Consider the following 22,397-nt stretch of genomic DNA (forward strand, 5'->3'; position numbering starts at 1 on the left):
ATTCTAAGCTCCCAATCCTTTAAAGCAGAAGCTGCTAAATCTTGGGTTGTCCTGACTGTGGCTCCACAATACTTTGTTTCTTTCTGGCTGCTTGCAATATTTTCTCCTTGATTTGGGAGCTCTAGAATTTGGCTATAATATTCCTGGGAGTTTTCATTTTGGGATCTCTTTCAGGAGGTGATTGGTGGATTCTTTCAATTTCTAATTTACTCTCTGGTTCTAGAATACCAGGGTAGTTTTCCTTGATAATTTCTTGAAAGATGATGTCTAGGCTCTTTTTTTGATCATGGCTTTTCAAGGTCAGTTGCTTTTCCAATATTTCACATTGTCTTCTAATTTTTTCATTCTTTTGGTTTTGTTTTATTGTTTCTTGATTTCTCATAAAGTCATTAGCTTCCATTTGCTCAATTCTAATTTTTAAAGAGTTTTTTTTGTTTCAGTGCCTTTTTAAGTCATTTTTCTCATTGGCTTTTTGTACTTCTTTTACCATTTGGCCTAGTCTGTTTTTTAAGGTATTATTTTCTTTAGTATTTTTTTTTTTGCATGTGTGTCTCCTTTACCAAATTGTTGACTCGTTTTTTCATGATTTTCTTGCATCAATCTCATTTCTCTTCCCAATTTTTCCTGAGTTGTTGGTTGGGATATATATGCCCCAGGCATCAGAAATCATGCTCTCTAGGCTTGTGGTCTTAAATTTATTCCAGTTTAATACTTTTCAATTAAGTTATCACTTCACTACCACTATATTCTCATAACATGTAGGCAGCTGGGTGGAACAGAGGAAAGAGCCCTGGACTTGGAGTCAGGAAGACCTAAGTTTGAATTCAGCCTTAGACGCTTCCTAGCTGTGTGACTCTAAGTCACTGAACTTGTCTGCCTCAGTTTCCTTATCTAAAATGGGGACAATAATGTCATTTACATCCCAGTATTGTTATGGAATAAAATGAACTATTCGTAAAGTGCTTTGCAAATCTTAAAGTGCTATATAAAGCTATTATGTTAATGACAGGATTCAGAATCATAGATTGAAAGCAAAAAAGGACCTCTGAGATCATCTCCAGGGGTGGAGGACCTGCAGCCTTGAGGCCACATGTGGCCTTCTAGGTCCTTGGGTGCAGCCTTTTAACTGAGTCCAAGTTTTACAGAACAAATCCTTTTATTAAGGCGATTTATTTTGTGAAATTTGGATTCGGTCAAAGGGCCTCACTTGAGGACCTTGAGGACCTAGAGGGCCACATGTGGCCTCAAGGCTGCAGGTTCCTCACCCCTGGTCTAGTCCAACCTCATTTTACAGGAGGAAATAGACCCAGAGAATTGAAGTGACTTGCCCAAGGTCACATAGCTAACAACGGGCAGAGCTTGGATTCTAATCCAGGTCCTTAGACTCCACACTCAACAAGTTGCCCATTGCTATGCACTGCCTCATCTGTTTTTCTTCAAATCTAAGTACAGTGTTTGAAGGCAAGAGATGGCCAATCAAAAAGATTTTATGGAATTCCTTGGGAAAAAAATATGCCTTTCAAAAAAGTCTTTTTTTTTTTTCTGGGGCAGCTAGGTGGCGCAGTGGATAGAGCACCAGCCCTGGAGTCAGGAGGACCTGAGTTCAAATCTGACCTCAGACACATAACACTCACTAGCTCTGTAACAAGTCACTGTATTTTAAAATATGGTTTTTATAGCTTGCTTCTTTCCTTGAGAACAGCTTGTTCATTTACTCATATCTGTTTATCACTTATCAATTGAGTAATGACTTATTCTTATAAACTTGAATCCATTCCTTTTATATCAAGAAATTTGCTGCAAAGATTTTTTTTCCTTGCATAACTGCTTCCCTTCTAAACTTAGCTGTGTTGGATTTGTTTGTGCAAAAAAAATTTTTTTTTAATTTTAAGTAATCAAAATTGTCCATTTTATCTTCTTTGATTCTCTCTAGCCTTTGTTTGGTCATGAACTCTTCTCACATCCATAAATCTGAAATTTCTTACTTGCTCCTCTAATTTATTTATGATATACCTTTTACATGTAGGTGACATATGCATTAGCTTATCTTGGTGTATGGTGTGAGGTGTTGATCTAAACCTAATTCCTGCCAGATTGCTGTCCAGTTTTTGTCAAATAGTGAGTCTTTATGCCAGTAGCTGAGGTCTTTGGGTTTAATGAACAATAGGCTACTTGGTTTATTTCTGCATATACATCTGCTCCACTGATTGGTATCTCACTCTCTTAAACCAAATTGTTTTTGGTTTAATAATTACTGCTTTGTAGTATAGTTTGATATCTAATCCTGCTAGACTATTCCACTTTTTTCATCATCTCCCTTGAGATTCTTGACCTTTTGTTCCTCCAAATGAATTTCATAATTTGCTTCTAGTCCTACAAACAAGCAACACCTACTATGTACCAGGCACTAAGTGGTAGTTTGATTGCTATGGTACTAAATAAATTCGTTTAGGGGTTATTGTTATATACTGACTGGGCCTAACCGTAAGCAATTAATTACCCTCCATTTGTCTGCCTTTACTTCTAGAATTTTTCAGTTGTATTCATATAGCTCCTGTGTGTATCTTCATGAGTATTTTATTCCTCCCAAGGGTTCTCTAAGTACCTCACATCATTGGCAGAAATAAGAATTTTGTTTCTTCTTTGCCAATGTTTATTCTCTCAATTGTTTTGTTTTGGTCTTACTGCTCTAGTTGGTATTTCTAACACTATATCAAATAGAAGCGAGGACAAAGGATAGCCTTGTTTCATTACTGACCTTACTGGCAAGGATCATAGTTCATTCCTATGAGGTATAATGCAGCATCTTGGTTTTGGATATGTACTATCTACCATGTTAAGGAAAGGTCCATTTATTCCCGTTTTCTAGTATTGTTGAACAAAAAGGGAAATTACATTTTTCCAAAAGCCTTTTCTATATCTTTTGATATAATCTTGATTTTTATTGTTCTTGTCAATATAGTCGATTGTGTTTATTATTTTCCTAATAAACTCTGACTATACACGGCACAAATTTCAAGCCGGTCGTGTGTGTGTGTGTGTGTGTGTGTGTGTGTGTGTGTGTGGTCTTTGTGATATTTTTCTACTGGTCTATGTAAAATGTTTGCATCAATGTTCACTAAGCAGATTGATTTGGTTTTCCTTGTTCCGACTCTCTGGTTTAAGTATCATACAAAAATGTGGCAAGATCCCTTCTTTGGCTATTTTTTCAAATAGTTTCTGTGATACTAGAATTGTTCTTTGAGTGTTTGATAGAATTTGTTTGTGAAGCCTTCTGGTCCCAGGGTTTTTGCCTTTGGGAGTGCATTTAGGGTTCGTTCAAATGTTTTCCGGGATGAGTTGTTTAAATCCTCTATTTCTTGCTTTGTCCATCTGGGTATTCTACATTTTTTTAAACATTCATTTAAGCTGTTGGTTTCATGAAGTTATAGTTGGGCAAAATTGTTTTAAATCTTTTTATTTGCCACAAAATCTCCTTTTTAAAGTTTTGCTATTAGCAATTTTCTCTTCTGAATAATATTATCTAATGGCTCATCTATTCCCCACCCACCCCTCCAAAACATAAAAAAAAAAAACCTTCTAGTTTTATACTTTCTTTCCCCACCTCGTATTGACATGTGATACATGTCAAGTATTGAAATTGTCTACACCTTTCAGCAAGATATAGTTTCCTCGTATCTCTTCTAATGGTCAGGTTTTGCTCCTACCCTAGTCTGGAAATTACTATTATTACAACTGTTTTTTTTTTGTTTTGGTTGTTTTTTAGAGGCAATGGGGATTAAGTGTGCTCAGGGTCACACAGCTAGCCAGTAAGTATCTGAGGCTGGATTTGAACTCAGGTCCTCCTGATTCCAGCACTGGTACTCTATCCATTGTACCACCTAGCTGCCCCACACACCTGCTTTTTTTAGTTCAGTTGAGGCATAAAGTTTAACTCTTTATGTTCACTATGTAAGTAGTTAAGTTTCAGGTGTTTTTTGAAAAGAATACATTGTAGGAAATTTTTAAATCCATTTTTTCAATCTATTCTGCTATTCTCATCCCTTTCCTTTCAGAGACTCTTCTTTATGATCCCCTCTCTGAACTTAAGTTTGTTCTGGTTATGACCAACTGCTCCCTTTCATCCCCCATCCTTTTCCTCTCTCCATTTCCTCCTGTTTTCCTGTTGGGTTGAATGTGTTTCTACACCAAACTTTTTCTACTCTCCTTTGACACAAGGATTACAACATGTAAATCTAAAGAACCACCACCACAAAACGATCAAAAATGAATGTTGTGGATGTGAAATTATAATACATCCAGAATAAGAATGGCTCAGAGAAAATCCCTGCCCCCCCCCCCCATTCCTTTATAGAGGTTAGAGGTGAGGGATCCACAGTCGTGGAAAACTGCACATGATGTCAAACTTTTCAATGTATCAGTTTGGCTAAAAAATTTTCTTCATATTTAAAATAACTGCATTATATGGAATGGCTCTCTGGAGAACAGGGGATGCAGGGGGAAATTTAGGTGATGTAAGAATACAAGTTATCAATAAAAACTTTTAAAAAATCCAACTGTACAACAGGACAGGAATGAAAAGGCTAATAATAAGAGCTAACATTTATATAGTGCTTTCTATGTTCCAGGCACTGTGCTAAGCTCAGTTTGAGCCTCACAAACACCCTGGGCAGTAGGAGTTAGTACTCTGACCCTCATTTTACAGATGAGGAAATTCAAACAGACAGAGGTCAAGTGGCTTGCCAGGGGCCACACAGCTAGTGTCTGAAGCAGGACTTGGTGACTGTAGGCCCACTGTGCACTGTGGTGCCACCCAGGTGCCCCCTAAAGCACACTTCAAGCTCAATGAGCCACCAGGGTTGGTCTTCAGGTCTGGATGCCACATCTGAGGACGTAGTGACAGAATTTTAAAGAGTTTCAAACCACACTGCACAGTTAGTCCAAGTCAGCCAGTTTTCTAGCACTCAGGATGACATGGGAGCTGTCTGCCTGCTAACATGTGATTCAGTGGTTCGACTGGCTTAACTTGGCCCCAGTGGATAGGCCTAGATACTAGCACTAAGGGGCCAAGGGGGCTCTCTTTAAAGGGGGAAGCCCAAACTCCTTCTATTTCCTAGTTTCCCTCTTGGCCCTCTCATCTTACTCTAGAGAAACTAGACTAGAAATTTTTATGGAATTCAAGCTGATGAATAATGAAGGTAAAGAAAGAGCAACAAGATGAAGTTATTGTGAAATTAGAAACTAAGAAACCATTTGCTGCTGGGGCAGCACCTGAGAGCTTTGGGATGATGACAGTAAAAATCAAAGCTAGTATCTTGACTTTTTTTTTCCTCTTTAAATAACCAACCCATCTTGGAATTTGCAATCCATCAGCAGAACAAACAACAGAGACATTTCAAGAAGTGCTTTGCTAAATATTTAATTTTGTTGTTTTAATATTATGAAACAAAAGTATAAAACCATTCTAAATGTATTGCTCACTACTTCAAAGTGGAAGAAGACATCATAATCTAATTCCACAGATCCTTTATGAGCTGGTGTCATGTTGGCTTTTAAGTCAGAACAGCTTGAAGACTTCCTTCCTTTGAAAGAAATAACCATTTAATTTTGTTCCCCTGTTAAGATGCCTTATAGAAAAAGCAGTCAGGATGTTCAACTTAGATTTAACCAAGAAATGTAAAGGGCAGGAGAAGTGGGCATTCTGCAGATGGGGGATGAATATGCCACCTCAACAAAACCTACTGCTGTTCAGCTATACTGCACATCTTATTTATAAAAGTAGATAAAGTCTAAAAAAGGGCAGGACATTCAGTAAATTGATCCGTAACTAACCAAACTGACATGAGAAAAAAAAATTAAGTTGTGAAGTACCAAACTTACAGGAGACCGGTTTAACCCAGAGCCACAGGTCTCCAAGAATTTCCCAACCTTTAAACTGACTTCACTTCTTCAAAGGTAACCTACAATAAATAAAAAAAGCAACTCCCCTCCCCCACCTCTGCCCCCCCACCAAAATGCCCAACAGTGCATTTCACACGTGCCCCAAAGATCCAGAGTGTCAAAGTTAACCTTGGGGATAACTGAGTCCAACCCCAGCATGACCTTTAACAACCATAATAATTTCATGAAATCAATGTGTGCTCAATATTGCCTTTAGTTTTACTCTAAAGTGTCTTTTTTTGTTTGAAAAGCATTTACTCCAAAGTCAAAAATTTGGATTTCTTGAAGTTTGTCAAGCCCCTTGGGAAAGCGGCATGCTACACTTTAGCTTTGGTGGGCTCATCTCGGTTTCTTCTCTTGACATCCCAGTTGTAAACCCGAGCCATGTCTGAGGAAGTTGTTAAAGAAAATGTATTCTGAGAATACTTCCAGTCTGCATGAGTACTGCCATACTACTCCCTTCTATAGGGGAGGGGCTACCTTATGGACAAACCTGGTATGCAGATGCACCATATTTATTCCCTAGTAACAGCAAATATTGGTTTACAAGGTTTTTTTTTAAATAAAATAACTAGATCATAAGGCTCTAAAACAGAAACATTTAGTATATTTGATACTGTTGTATTTCATAATTTGCATTCTAATTTTCATTGTAAAAAAGACAACCCAACCTGTGCCTAAGAAAGAGCTGAACTCAACAGTCAGAAAGACTCAGCTTTAAGTCCAACAGAATGGGTTTCTGACCCTGGGCAAGTCCCACAACTCTCTAGAACTTCTATGGCAGAAGAGCTGCTGATCTGCCTCACTGGATGAAATCACAGGTATAGGTACACAACAGTAGCCCATAACCTCACAAGCCTGGCTCACAGACTAACTAAAGCTAGTCATTAGGTGCCACCACATCCTCCTGCTCTTCCATGTGTTCTCTTTGGTTGGGATATCCCACTAAGACGAGCCACCATCACTTGAAATGTCAGCATGTGGAAAATTAAAACCATTTCGTCCTTCAACAACAGACACATCTCTTCTCAATTTCTCCAATACAAATAGTTTTCCAGGTTTGGAGGTTTCTTACGGCACCTAGATGAGATTCCCAAGAATCTTTCTCTTTACAATGTCTCTTAAGCTTACACCACTGCAGTTTAGATCTCAACATCCCCCACTCTGATTGTAAGAAGGCCTTTTGCCAATCAACTGATCCCATCTAGCAAGCCAACCTTATCTCACTCCTCCCTAATAAGGCAGGTCTCTGCTCCAACCAGGAAATTTGAGAGCAGGGAAGGCCTGATTGCTCTACTCTCCAAGCATTCTTCTTACCTCAGATGCACCCCAGCATACCCCACCTCCAGGGTTACCTCCCAACTTTCTTATTGGCTCCAGGAGGTATGTGTCACCTAAAAGCATACAGCAAACACACAGCAACCTGACCTTTGCACTGAACCTAACATACTTGACAAGTGGTTGCCTGGCCTCTGCTTAAAGACCTTCAAGGAAGGAGGGTCCACCACCTCCATAAGTAGTCCATTCTACTTTCTGGGCAACACACTGTTTTAGAAGGAAAGCTAAAAAGCTATAGTTCACCCAGAGGATGGAGACCAGGATGGCAAAGGGACTAAGGATCTTTAGCTTGGAGACAAGAATAATTTGGAAATTGGGAGGTACATGTATGTAAAAGCTGTCTTCAAGTGCATGAAGGACTGTCATGGGGAAGCACACTTGGAATTTTCTCCTGGGCCCAGAATTCACAAGTATTAACAGGTGGAAGTCACCAACAATTGGACTGGATTTACCCTGGGGTCTTGGAGGAATACTTTTGAAGGGATTGTACCACATGACTATGAGATTCTCCAATTCTATGAGCAGGCTAAGCTTTTTTTTTTTTAATTTTTCTTTTTTGATGAGGCAATGGGGTTAACTGACTTGCCCAGGGTCACACAGCTAGTGAGGGTTTCATATCTGATGCTGGATTTGAACTCGGGTACTCCTGATTCCAAGGCCATCCACTGTGTCAACTAGCTGCCCCCCCCCCCAGGCTAAGCTTTTAATAAATGCTTGTCACACTAAACTCCTACTTGAGCCAGGAAAAAAACTTACACATTTCCCACGAAGACTTTCTTGGCTAAAAGTGTTACCTAGAAGAGGTGTCATGATTGTACCACCATGAATTCACAGAGTTTACATCAAGTAGATTCTAAGTAAAGGCAAAGAAAGGAAGAAACCCATATTAAATAAACTTTAATAAGCCCAATAAGCCACCTCTTGTACCCATTCCATAGCACTCGGAAGAGTGTGCAACAACATGTATGTTCACTAAATGACTAACCCATTTCACAAAAGCCCTTCCCATGCCCTTCAAGCCTCTTTCAACAATTTATGCCTTCATAGCCAACTACCCTGAGATAGATATCTCCTACCTGTTTGGGATGTCCTACATCTAGGCATTTCAATGAATAGCAAGTAGAGTTCAAATATAAGTCACTCCCATACTAAATACTACTAACATGTTTCAGCATCAATTCCGATAGCATTAAGATCTTTATATTTAAGTGAAGCAGTTCATTAAAAAAAAAATCCCCTAGATAGGATGCAAAGCTCTGTGAAAAAAAATCATCTTGCAGCTTTCTTCTTTTTAAAATTACAAAGGATACTGACTTCTGTGGTGGTAAACTGATCCCGAAGGAAGTCCAGATCTTCCTCAAGAGATTCCAGATTGCTGGTGGCAGTACAATGGTTCTTCTCCAAGAGGGCCCGAGCTTCATCAATGTCATATTCAAGCATCACGTTGGCCTGGCAAGAGGGAGAGATTCTGAACTCAGTCCTGGCAGTGACCTGACCAGTAGGACAAAGTGTTTCCTTTCACCTCACTTGGTATTGATTCCTTTGTGAAATCTCAGTAATCCCCCACAAAAGCACTAGGGGGTACATCAGTGGGGGGAAGGGGAGCAGTCTACCCTCACAGTTTATCCACTCAGTCTCGCATCCTGAGCTCTGAGCACAGTGAGCATGTCCTAAATGTGTTTTCGTTCATTCATTCGTTCGTTCATTCATTCATTCATTCCTTTATTTTTTTTTAAAGTTCTAGGCACTACCTAGAGGCAGCTGGTGGGTGGTGCAGTGGACAGAGCACTGGGTCTGGAGTCAGGAAGACCTGAGTTCAAGGTCCAGCCTCAGACAAGTCAGTCTGTCTGCCTCCCTCAGTTTCCTCAAGTGTAAAATTGAAATACAAATAGGACCTACTTCCCAGGGCTGCTGTAGAATAAAATGAGAGCATATTTGTAAAGCATTTGGCACAGTGCCTGGTACATAACATGTGCTTAACAAATGCTCATTCCATTTTAGGAAGAAGATTAACAAGTCAGTGTCTACAGAAGGAGAACCAAGATGGGGAAGGGCCTTGAGATCATGAGGTATGGTTGAAGGAACAGGGCATATTAAGCCTGGAGGAGAAGACTCAGGGGGCAAGTAATAGCAGTCTTCATATATTTAAAAGGCTGCTAAGGGAAAGAGGGACTAGATTTGTTCTACTTGGCCCCAGAGGACAGAACCAGAAACAATGGGTAGAAACAGCAAAGACAGCAATGTAGGCTCAATGTCCAGAGCTGTCCAAAGGTGGAAGGGGTGGCTGAGGGAGGTGGGAGATGGGAGGGATCCTTCACTGGAAGTCTCCAAGTAAAGGCTGAAGGAGCACTCTATGATGGGGTTAAACTAGCTGGCCTGGCCTCAGAGGTCTAATTCTGTTCTCTCTACCTCATGCTAGGCCTCACTATACTCCTCTTCCTTCCAAACTGAGGGAGATAGGGCACTGGATTATTCAAGGTCCTCCCTTGAGCTTCCAAATAAGTCTTGGGAGGCCTTGAAGACCCACCTCAGGCCAAAGTATGGCCTGGGTAGTCTGGTTAGGAGGTAGCAGTGGGAGGTGCACACTCCACAAAAACGGGATATGAAATTGGTTTGGCATGCTATTTTACTCAACCTATGTCAGATTCAGAAATGTTTTTGTCTCTATGTTCCATAGGGTGCTAACCTCTGGTCTAATGGCATAATAATACTGATCGCTAACATTTCTATAGTGCCTGCCAAAAGCCAACCACTGTGCCTTTGAAGCACTTCACAAATGTTATCTCATTTGATCCTCACAACAACCCTGGGAGGAAGGTACGTTAGTATCCTCATTTTAGAGATAAAGAAACTGAGGCAAACAGAGGTTCAGTGACTTGCTCAGGGTCGACAGCTAATGTCTCTACAGCACTTATTATGTTCCAGACATTGGGCTAAGTGTTTTACAAATATTCTATCACTGGATCCTCACAACAATACTGAGAGACATTGGTGCTGTTACTCCACATTTTACAGATGAGGAACCTGAGGCAGACAGGGGTGAAGTGACTGGACCAGTGTCACCCAGCCAGGAAAGTGTCTGCAGCTGGATTTGAACTCAGGTCTGCCCACCTACAGGCCCCAGGCTCTCCACTGTGGTGCCACCTCAGACTTCAGGAAAGCTACTTATTCTATGCCTCCATTGTTACCTGAAAAAAGATGATGTGTTAGCAAAAAAAAAAAAGTGAATTACAAGCATCAGCTCAGAAAGTTCTATATCTTCCATGTACTTACCCCCAACCACAGGCAGACTTTATCCGTAGGAAGAACTGAAGCTTTGCAGTAAAGGTTATCAGCCAATAAGAATCTAGTCTCCAAGGGCTTTGTGGTCTCCTTGGGGAAAAACCAACAGGCTTAGTTAGGTATGTCAAAGGTGTGTGTCACTCACAGGAGAGAAGCTCCTTAAAGAAGGTAGCGTCAGAGGATGGGTGGGATGCTGATTTCTGGATTTTGCTGCACCGTTCATTGTGAGAACATTTACTAAGAAGGCACTGCCTGGTGTCTTGTAAATCGAATCCAAATTCCTTTAAACTAAGAAGGAGAGGGGCTGGAGAACAATGCCCACACATCCCCACCAAGTAGATACCACAGAGACACACTATGATATACCCAGCAGCAGCTCACAAAATAAAATCCGAAGAATGAAGCCGGTACTAAAACATCTAATTTTTACTTTCTATCTACAAATGTTGGGCAATGAGCAAGAAGAACTTTAAGACCTAAAGCAAGGAAGCCAATTGGACCTCCTAGGTTAACACTGACACTTGGTGGGATGAGAACCAGTACTGGAAGATGGCTATGAATAGGTGCATTTTATTAAAACAAACAAACAAAGAAGTGGGGATAATATCATATCAAGGCAATATGAGGAAATGAAGGAAGAGAGGTGAAGTGTGATACAGAATATTTGGGTGGAGATCAACAGAGGATTAAACAGAAGTAATATCATCATTAGAGACTACTCTGACAGAAAGAACAGGTGAAGGAGTTTGAAAAAGACATCCCAAGGTTGGTAAAGTCATGATCACAGTAGCGATACCAGACTTCAATCATCCAGACATCCACATGAGCTCTCCCTCTCTGGCAAAAGCAGAGAAGCTAATAACTTCTTACCTACATTGTCTAAATGAGACCATCATCCTTCAAAAGGTAGGAAAACCCAAGAGGGAAAATTTTATCGTGGATCTAATTCTAAGTGGCAGCTGGGTGGTGTTGAACTTGGAGTCATGAAGACCTGAGAACAAATCCCACCTCAGACGCTAATTGACTATGTGACCCTGGGCAAGTCACTTAACCTGTCTGCCTCATTTTCCTCATCTGTAAAATAGGAATTACAATAGCACCTATCTCTCAGGGTTGTATCAAGTAATTTATGTACAGTGCTTTGCCAACTTTAAAGCTCTATAGAAATGTTAACTTATTAAGAGTCAGGCCTGGTTGCTGGGGCAGAAATGACCCTTTCATCTCAAAATCTGAGAGGGCAAAGAGGAAAGCCAGACACTGTCTGCCATGTAACGAGATTTTTTTTGAAAAACACATTTCAAAGATTCAGAGGAAGGGCAGCCAAATGGACTAAAACTTTCCAAGGAAAGTCAGCCCAGGAAAAATGGAAAACTCTCAACAACAAAATTCGGAAGGTACAAAGAGAACCAGTTCCAGTTAGGAGTTGTCTGAAGAGAGTGGCAGGGTTGCACAGGGAACAATGCATGGCCTGATTTCTACAAATGCGTCCATAATAAGAAAGTATGGGCAGGTAAGAGAAGATGAAGGATTCGAAGAGCAGAGCATGATACCTGAAGCCTAGACTCCAAAATGAGCACCAAGAGGTATACTGGGAGAAAAAGGAATACCAAAGAAGGGTGCTAAGTGACAAAAGAGAGAAGGCAGAGCCATCCAGGTCTGATTCGGCTTCTGTTCTTGGCCAAGGAGGGCAACTTCTACCAAAAAAAGGGCATATCCAACATAGTTCAGAGGGAGCTCATAGCCAAGAGAAGAAAAAGAGGCCCTTGAGAAAGCCAAGTCACCTGGCCCCAGGAAACCAGTTCTTTCAGTACAGAAAGAACTGGGGACACCCAGGCTCTAAGATGCAGCATGTGAGAGACACTGGAAAACAGAAGGACCATAGGAGGGTGGACAAATGGCTTCATTTTTTAAAAAAGAGGAGACAACAAAGTCCTTGAAAGTGTAAGCCACTCAGCCTGACATTCCTGGAAAAATTCTAGAATGGATCATTAAAGAGCTGGTCAGTAAAAATGCAGAAAAAGAAGTGGGGATTACAGAGTCAGCATGACTTCCTCAAGGACATGCTGTGCCAAATTAGTTGGCTGTCCTTTTTTGGATAGAGTGTTCGCAGGAATGCTATAGAATTTACCTAGATTTAATTATCTCATACTATTCTTGTGGAAAACAAGCAGAGATGTGGGCTAAACACTAGTTAAGATAAATTTAGGAAGAGATGAGCAGTCTGACTTAAAATCTGATGTCACTTTGGGAGGCAGGTCCACTGAAGGGCCTCTGAGAGCTGTGCTCTTTCATATTCTCCTGAGGTAATGCTCATCAGACTGGCAGATGCCAACAAGCAAGGAAGGAGGCCAGGCTAACCCACTGGGTAACAGAGTCAAGAGCCACAAAGAGCTCAGTAGGCTGGAACCTTGGGGCAAATCTGATGAGGTGGAATTCAATAGGGATATATGCCAAGTCTTATACTTGGCTAAAAAAAATAACCTGACCTCACAAGGGTAAGATGGGAAAGGCATGGTTACTCAGTAGCTTGTCTAAAAGAGGGCTGGGGACTTTGGAGGAGTTCCAATTCCATGAGTCAGCAGTGGGCTAGGACAGCCAAAATGAGCTCTTGGGCTGCACTGAGAGAAGTAAGGCTTCCAAGAACCCAAAGGTGAGAGGTCCTGTGTACTTTGCCATGGTCTAACCTCATCTGTACTGAGTTCAATTCTGGAAACCACAGTTTAGGATGGGAACATGGATAAACTGGAGAGTCTATAAAGAAGGGCATCCATGATGGTGAAGGGCCTAGAGTCTGTTTCACATGAGGAACAGGTGATAAGGATGTGTAGATGGAAAAGGAAAAGCCTGGGAGGAGGAATGGTGGAAAGAATAGGATAGCTGCCATCAGGCATGTTAAGGGGATGTCATACGGAAAAGAAAGGGGTTGGATGCCTGGTGCTTGGCCTCAGAGGGCAGAACAGGGTAGAAATTTGAAAGAAGTCACTTCGTACAAACAGGAGTTGCCCAAAGGTGGCATGACCTGCCTTAGGAGAGGACAGGATCCTCCTTGTTGAGCGGAGGCCAGGTGCCCCACTGACTAATTGTGTGGACTGCCATCAGGACTCCCTTTTTGGGCTTTCCAGCCTCATCATCTATTACTCCCTTTCCCCCACTAGAGTATTCAGCAAAGAGGCCTTCCCTCTGCTCTTCACAGGATACTCCACCTCCCACCTGTCCTCTTGAATTACCTGCAATGGCCTCCCTCCTCTTAGAATACCTCTCTTCTTGCACTTACATCTCATTTATTTATTTGTTTTTGTTTTGGGGTTTTTTTTAGGCAATTGGGGTTAAGTGAGTTGCCCAGGGTCACACAACTAGTAAGTGTCAAGTGTTTGGTCTGAGGCCGGATTTGAACTCAGGTCCTCCTGACTTTGCATATACATCTCAATCACCACCTGAACACTTTCTTGATTCTCCCAAGTTCAAGTGCCCACCCTCCCTCGGATTTATTTTGCACACACTGTCTCCCCCAACAGAGAATCCCTGAGAACAGAAAGTTTCATTTTTGTTTTTGTAGCCTAGCACATAGTTGGTGCTCAGGAAATACCTGCTGATTGATCAGGTGGCTCCTGAGATCCATTCTGACCAAATCCAAAAACAGAACCCAAAATTCTGTTCTTCTATGACAAATTCAATTTAGCTTCTGCTTCACACTCCTAAAAAAACGCGTATGTGACACAGAAAGAGAAAGACCCGAATAAGCACCCGAAGCTTCCCAATGACGCCAATACAGGCAGTACCACTGGTGAGTGGCAATTAAGCATTATGCTACAAGGTATGCCAATGTTAGTCAGATCATTGAAATCATATGTCTGTACTTTCTTTCAGTGAGATGTTAGCACTGGAGAGGATAGGCAGCAGAGCAAGATACTTGAAAGAGCACTGCTAGGCAACATTAATGAGCTGTCATCTATGAAATGAGGGTCCTTCCTACAATTCCATGACATGGTGGATTTTTACTGAGCATAAGAAACACAATGCTATTTCAGGATAACATGTCAATTTTTAAATTTTCAGATACTTAATCTCTGGCAAACAAAAATGTCACCCACTCCCTATAAAACTGACTCTTAACCTCATTTAGAAGGCGATAAGCTGAAGGAGCTCCCTTTGGAGTTTTGGGGGGAGATTGAGGAATACTAAGCAGCAGCAAGGCCACCTTCAACTCAAGATTAAGGAAGAAGCACTACCTCTGGAAGTATGACTGACCTGCCACAGAGAGGCAAGGGGGTCAAGCCTCAGGCAGGGGCTAAATCCAATGACCTTCCTATGCTAACATTCTATGATTCTGGCAAACTGCAATAAACTGGTGTTGGCTAAAAAAAAAAACATGTGGTATAAGAGAGAGCAAAGAGCTATGACGCCATGCATCTGCTTTGAGGGCCCAGGTGCCACCAAGCCATCCTGACTTAAGTCACCAAAAAGTCCAAAATTCACTTACTTTTTTCTTCTGCATATATTTTAAAATGTGTAATGTCTGTCTGATTTCGGGAATCTGGCTTTTTAGCCTGTGAATTTAAAAGAATAACAATTTAGTATTTTCCAAACAAGAAAAAGTCCCTCTCCCTCCAAACCACGGTTTTGAAGACCCAACCTGACCAATGTTTACAAACTCTGTAAGATCAGTCAGCATTTTTATGTGCTTTGGTCTCGAACTTTTGTCAAGCAGAAGCAAGGAGCCCATTGCCTGAAGGCCTTTGAAGCAGGTTTGTCCCAGTGCGACTCACCAGACCCATCTCTTTTCTGTTCTCTTCTCACGTACCCCCCCTTCCCCTGAATTTTCTGATTCTCTTTCCCTCTTTTTAAAAGTTAGAATCTGAGATACTTCTGTGCAGAGAAGTAGGAAGGGAAAAGAAAGAGGGTCATACACAGCAATTCAAGGGGATAACCGTATAGAGGTCTTAAAGTACATCAATCATTGCCCAAAGGCTTTCTCTAGGAGAATTTCAAGCTCAACGAGCACAGTGCCCACTAAGGTCAATGCCATGACTTCTCTTTGGGTTAAGTGAATCCATGGGGCTGACTCTAGATTTGTGTGAGGCCTGTTCACAGGTCCCCTGGAGAGTCCTTGCCAGGGTTCCAGGGGACAGGCTATCATCAAATGTAACTGTCTGCATTCTAGAGCTAAGGATCCATGATATTCCCTAGGCAAGAGTGAGGGATGACAGCTGCACCAATATCCACGAAGCAAGAAAAGAATGAACCTTCCAAGTATAAGGTGCATTCTCCACAAAGGAGGCTATGGAAAAATCTCCCAGGAAGACAAGGCATAGAGGGGTTGCAATCTACACTAGTGCAAGAAATGCCTACAGAAGAGAAATAATGAAACCACCAAAGCAGGTTGTTGGAATTTCCTGTCATCTGTTTCACTACTCTTCCAGTCTTGAAGTCATGGATCATAAAATGGTGGCCAATATTCCTTACTTCAGCTTATAGATCTGTGGGTGAATATTTTCTGATATTCCTACCTTTAATTTTCAAAACCACCTTCAGAAATCTCAAAACATACCTTCTTTTCTTCTGAGCAAGGTTAAGTTCCATAAACTTATACTTCTGATACTGCTCATCCAATTTCTTGAGTACAATATCTACAGACTCATTCCCAGGTTGTTTCATAAAAGCATCTACATCTTCCTTTAATGAAGGGGAGAAAAAGTCATGGATTATAAACTTCAAATATTATACTAACAAATGTCATAACAAGGGAGAATAAGATATACAAGCTACTATTCTCTATCAAGGACAATAAAATCCCACTCACTTGGATTAATTAGGGATAAGGGGAACTTTTTTTAAAATCAATGGTCTGAGAGATGTGATTGAATGAAACTTAACACATACTTCCCTCAATCTGGGTGGAGAACTCTCTAATTGAACATGTTAATAAATGGGGATATTTTTATTATACTGCAATCAAGAACAAGAATCAGACATTTAAATTCTTTTAATGGAAAACATCAAGCTTTTATTTTGAATAGGTTTTCTTCAACAAAAATGTTGTTACCTTAATAGAAATAGCCTAAGGGTTTTTTAAAGCTTAAAACATTTTAGCTTTAAGTTTAACAAAATAAAGACTGCCGTTGGATGTGATATGAGGGCAGAGATGGTATTTATGATGCTTACCAGATTTATTGATACTATCAAACTGGAAGGGAGGGGTAGCACAGAGGATGGCTGAGTTCAGAACCAAAAAGACCCTAACCAGTTAGTAAGAGCAAGTATATAAAACCTACCACTTGGGAAGGCTACACAGGCAAGTGAAGTATAAAAAGTCTTCTACTTGGGAAGGCTATGAAGACAAGTATATAAAGCCTTTCCCTTCGGAAGATTTCACAGGCTGGTGAAGTATACAAAAGTTTTCCATTTGGGAAGGCTTCATAAACTGAATTTGGGGCAGGCAGAGCTGGAAAACAATTTCCTAAGGGGAGGGAAAAAAAAAAAAGCCTGGGCTTTTAGTGGCCTTCCTTTAGAGTCAATAGCTTGATTAGTTGCCAAGAAAGCTAACACTAAATGCAGGCCCTCCCATTAACAGGAACATCAAGGACTTGGGAGGTGATAGTAGTTTTGTATTTTGTCACAGTCACATCCCATCCAGATTCTTGTGTTCAGTTCTGGGCGTCTTATTTTAAGGACATTAAAATGATGAGCATCCAGGGCCCTGAGATCGTGCCATGGGTGATTCTGCTGTTGCTACGACTTACTAGGCAGCTAGGGGTACAGCGCATAGTGTTTGGAGCCTGGAGTTAGGAAGACCTGAGTTCAAATCCAGCCTCAGACACTTTCTAGTGGTGTCACTCCAGGCAAGTCACCACTCCCGCCTCAGTTTCCTCATCTGTAAAATGGTAATAATAATAGCACCTACCTCAAAGGATTGCAGTGAGGATCAAATGAGGTTATTTGTTAAGCTCTCTGCAAACCTTAAAGCATTCTAGAAAGCCTAGTGCTGATTCTTCTTCTTATTATTATTCTTACTGCCATCATTACTATGTGTGTGACCTTCATGGAGTCACTTCCTGTCTTTGGGCCCCACCTGTAAGAGGAGGAGGCTGAAACAGATCATCTCTATAGGCTCTAAATCCCTGCCATGTGTCCTTCTAAGGCTGGTGGACAGAATGGCTACTGCTACCTCAAAATAACTCAACTGACCAGCAGAGTGCCCCCCTGGTGGGATAATATAAACTGTTTCTAAGTCCTTGTTTCCTTTGGGTGATTTGCAAGTATTTAAAGAGATGTCACAACCAAGAGAGGTAAGACTTGCCCTGCCCTTAGAGTGACCAGTCAAGGCTTCAAAGAGGCCTATTCACTTTCAGAGAAGAAAAAATTTAGGAAGTAACAGGTTCCTCACTCAGTGGAATTCTTGAAATAAAAGCAGGATGACCACTTGTGGGGGGTATTATTGGGAGGATTCTTGTTCTTTTCTATAGTAGGGGTTGGACTAAACAGTCTCCAAGGACCCTCCTTGCTAATGCTGTGTGAAAGAGCATCCTTGTCAAGTCAACGGAAGGAAGTTTTACAGCTCTGGCTTCAAATTGCCCTCTATTTATTCACAGACTAATTTGGAAAAAAATAAAAGATGAGCATCCCTGCCTTTTCAATTCTCAGACTGGAAGAAGTGACTTCAGTACTGAATGCTGAGAATAAGAATAACAAAATGAATTTAAAATCATTCACAGCCTCTTATAACCTATTTCTAAAAGCATTTCTAAAAAGGCTCCATGATTACATGAGTCTAAAATCTTAGGTAATCCATCTCCAATGTACTAGTGGGTTATATTCCAAGAGCGTTTTATCCTATAATATAAAGGAAGCATTTGTACATTTGTAGTAACAAAACAGAAAGAAACAGAATGTTGCTAAACAAGTAATAAGACTGAATAAGAAAGCATTTCTTAGAATGTTGGCACTTCAGAAATAGTTCATTAGAATCTGATGAGGAAGCAGAGGGAGGGAAGTGCCCATTTTAAAAGGGAATTCTGAGTGCTATTTTCAAGGCTTGACAGTTTGAGCTCCTTCTTGAGCTACCAAGCTATTAAATGCTAGTTACTAGTTCTCTGCATGGTAAACTGCACTTCCAATCTTGTGGTTTGTCTTTTCCTTGATATGAATATCATTAGCACAACTCAAGTTCCATCAGCCACAATTACAATACTTTTTTGGATAACAAAAGGAAGAAACTCCAAAGTAGAGCTGGCACTGAGGAGGCAGGGTGGGAATGGCCAGGAGAGGAAAAAAGGGAACTGATTTCCCCCAAGATAATGGACAAGAATGTCAAAAGAGAAAAAAGTCCTCACCAATGATCTCTATCAAATCCAATGGCCCTTTCCAGACCCTCATCCTCTCTTTGGCCATCTGACACAGCTGACCATATCCCTCCAGAAAACTGGCTCTTTCCAGAGACTACATTTTTTAATCTCTACTTTCTGGGCTCTTTCCATCCCTCAAAATTTGAAAGGTCTTCCTTTGGTCCTCTTCTATCTCAACCATAGATGACTGCCCATATCTACATTTCATAGCCCTGATTTCCCTCCAGAGTTCCAGCCCCACATCTCCATCTGCCCACAGGACATTTCTACTCCAAAGTCTTTTCAGCGCCTCAATATCAACACATCTGAAATGAGTCATTTTTTTCTCCCTCCCTTCGGATTTCATTAATATAAACTCATCCATCTGCAAAGGCCTTCATAATATCTCTTGCATCTATTCTAGCCTTTCCATTCCCACACTAGTGATAACTCTAAATAGATTAAGCAAGTGTTCAACAGGATAAGAATGATTTAGTAATTACTTCAGAGCACATGCTCCACTACAGACCTCCCCTGAGTGCCTCATCAAGCTGGGTTCTTCTGGAAGGCCAGCGACTGCCCCACAGGCTAAGTCTCTGAGTGGAGGCAATCTGCAGAGGGAGAGTGGGTGCACTTTGCAGGCCAATAAGTACAATCAGTGAGATTTTAGGGCTCAAAAAGACCAAAAGCACTTTAGCTCCTCCAGTTTATAGCAACAGCACTTGCATGCAGATAGGTGCTTAGGGCCAAACACTCCCTAAGGAAATCTTAGACAGTTTTTCCTTTTGAAAAGAACATGTAAATTTTAACTCTGCCCCTTCCTAACTAGTCACACAAATTCAAAATCAAAGTTGCATAGTATATCCAACTCTCAATTACCTCTGATTATGGAATACATGGGTAATAGACACACATGAAATCAACTAATCTAAAGATAATAATCCAAAGATAAATTTCATACTTCTCAAAAAAAGTCATTTACTAATGATTTGCATTTATCAGCAATGAAATGACTGGGAGGCCAATAATTTAAAAGGCATCTAGGCATGGTGGATAAGGTTTGGAGTCAGGAAGACTGGGGTTCATATCCAGATACTTTCTTAGCTTCTCTGTGCCTCAATTCCCTCATCTATAAAATCAGTCAGCTGGCCTCTAAGATCACTTTCAGTCCTAAATCTAGGATCCTATGATCTATAAGCTGCATAATCAGCTCTTCCATCATGGAGAAAGCCAGCCATCTGTGTAGCTTAGAGAGCTAAAGGTTTTCAGAAGGGTAACTTGGTTACAGACAGCAAAAGACAATGTCAGAATTGGAGAGTTAGAGAGTAGGAGGCCCCTCCACCTGCCCAGGAGAGGTAACTTCTGATAAGGAGTGTGGTCTCCTCCTCAGTCAGTGGTTCAGACCCTTCGGTGTGTCAGACTCCTTTGGCAGGCAATCTGGTGAAACCTAGAGAGCCCTTTCACAAAACAGTGGGTTTAAATGCAAAAATTAGAATAAATAGGATTACAAAGGAAACCAATTATATTAATATGCAATAGTTCTCAAAATAGTTTTTAAAAATCATTCACAGACCTGAGGCTGAGAACCCTCTCTATTAGACTAATAATCACTTAGATTGATTCTTTGATCATGGTGAGCTCAGAGGGGTTTAGAAGCCATCATCACTAGTAATATACTAAGACTGGGAACAAGACCAATAAGCCTATACAACAGTTCACAGGGCAACACTAAGACCTTCAAACACTTTGCATGATTTTTGGTTCAACCATTCTAGGAAAGCAATTTGGAACTTCACTCAAAAAGCCAAAACACTACAGCTACATAGATAGCCCAAAGAGGACAAAGACAGATGGAAAGGACCCAAATACATTTGCACAAAGATATTTAAAACACCTTTTGTAGCAAAAGACTGGAAAAAAATTGGGTGCCTATCAATTGAGGAATAGCTGAATAAAATGTGATATAAAAATGCAATAGAATACATTCATAAGAATTCCCAAGACTTGTGTGCACTGACGCAGAGTGAAATGAGCAGAACTAGGATGCCAATTTATACGATGACCACAACAACGGAAAGGAAAACAAGTCTGAAACGCTTCTCATCCCCACAACATGGAGAATACTGCACATTAACAGATATGAACACCAGCCCTTTTCCAATATCGTTGGTTAATTTTACAGAGCCTTTTTTCCCTTTTTCCCTCTTTAAAAAAATTAATTATTGAGAGAGAAGGCTCTCTTGGAGGGGGAGGGAGGTGGCAGATGCAGGTGATGTAAGAACAAGAACTATCAAAAACAGTTTTTTCGAATTATAAGATTGTGATCAACAGAGTGACCAGTTGCAAGACTGGTGCTAAAGTGTGCTGCCCACATCTTGGCAGAGAGTGCAAAAGGAGAAACATTTTTAGATGCAGCCAATGCACTGAGCCTGAGAGTTGGAGGGGAGGGAGGGTGGATTTAGTGGGTAGTAATATAGGCTCCTCCAAAAGAGAAAACATTAAAAAATACACAGAACAAAAACAAGTTTAGGAGGGGACAGAAATAGGGCAATATTGTCACTTGTATGTTCCATTTACTATACATTTTTAAAATCAACCTTGCAGTAACAAAAGATCAGTTTCATGCATAATCCTTTTTATTCGTCTTTGTAAACTGTCTTTTTTACTTTGTATTGCTGGGGTTTTTTTGTATACTGTTTATCCTTGTTGATGATTAAGTTCATAATAAAAAAGAAAAAAGTGAACCCCAATTTTCTGACTTCCCTTATTTGTACCTACGCACCAGCCAAGCTGCCTTCTGCAAGGCTGGCTCCAATCTTCTTTCAGTCAATTGAGGTTAGGCCTCTTTTTCTGACTCTTTCCCAAGCTGCCAACATATTGGAAGTTACCTTCATTTTCTGATCAGTCAATAAGCATTTACTTACCACCTACTGAAAGAGCATGCTGTGGCGAGATTTGGCATCAGAGTCCAAGCTCTAGCAATGACTAGTTTTGTGGTTTCAAGCAAATAATTTCATCTCTCTAGGCTTCAATCAATCAACCAATAAGCATTTATTTATTTTTTTATTTTTATTTTTTTAGGCAATTGGGGTTAAGTAACTTGCCCAGGGTCACACAGCTTTAAGTGTCAAGTGTTTGGTCTCAGGCCGCATTTGAACTCAGGTCCTCCTGACTCCTCACTGCGCCACCTAGCTGCCCCCCCAATAAGCATTTATTAAGCAACTACTATATGACAGGCACAGTGCTAGAGATAAAAACACAAAAGTGAGACAGGCCCTGCCCTCAAAGGGCTTACATTCTGGGGGAGAGGAGAGTACATACAAACTACATACAGGTTAAACTGGGACAGGAAGAGTCCTGGCAGTTGGAGAGATCAGGAAAGGCTTCATGCAGAAAGTGGGACTTCAGCTGAGTTTTGAAGGAAAGAAAGAACTCAAGAGGCAGTGAGGAGGAGTGCACTGAAGGCAGGGGGAACAGCCAGTGCAAAGGCATTCAGGTGAGAGATGGTACATCTTC

General features: G+C 40.9%; 1 protein-coding gene across 3 annotated transcripts in view; it reads right to left on the reverse strand.

Annotated features, from left to right (window-relative positions):
• Positions 1 to 5,403: 5,403 nt before the first annotated feature.
• Positions 5,404 to 22,397, reverse strand: part of VBP1 (VHL binding protein 1) — a 66,940-nt gene continuing 49,946 nt past the window's right edge. For 2 of the 3 annotated variants that reach the window (XM_078147887.1, XM_020975630.2), the window contains 5 exons: positions 16,109 to 16,233; positions 15,041 to 15,107; positions 10,552 to 10,650; positions 8,589 to 8,727; positions 5,404 to 6,328 (listed from right to left, as the gene is read on the reverse strand). In XM_078147887.1, coding sequence (XP_078004013.1) covers positions 6,258 to 6,328; positions 8,589 to 8,727; positions 10,552 to 10,650; positions 15,041 to 15,107; positions 16,109 to 16,233 — 501 coding nt within the window. In that variant the 3' untranslated portion in view covers positions 5,404 to 6,257. The remainder of the gene's footprint in view (positions 6,329 to 8,588; positions 8,728 to 10,551; positions 10,651 to 15,040; positions 15,108 to 16,108; positions 16,234 to 22,397) is intronic. The other variant, XM_020975631.1, reaches the window with a different exon arrangement.

Source organism: Phascolarctos cinereus, unplaced genomic scaffold (assembly GCF_003287225.1).
Source record: "Phascolarctos cinereus isolate Bilbo 61053 unplaced genomic scaffold, phaCin_HiC Scaffold_8;HRSCAF=390, whole genome shotgun sequence".
In the NCBI taxonomy this organism is placed as follows: Eukaryota; Metazoa; Chordata; class Mammalia; order Diprotodontia; family Phascolarctidae; genus Phascolarctos; species Phascolarctos cinereus.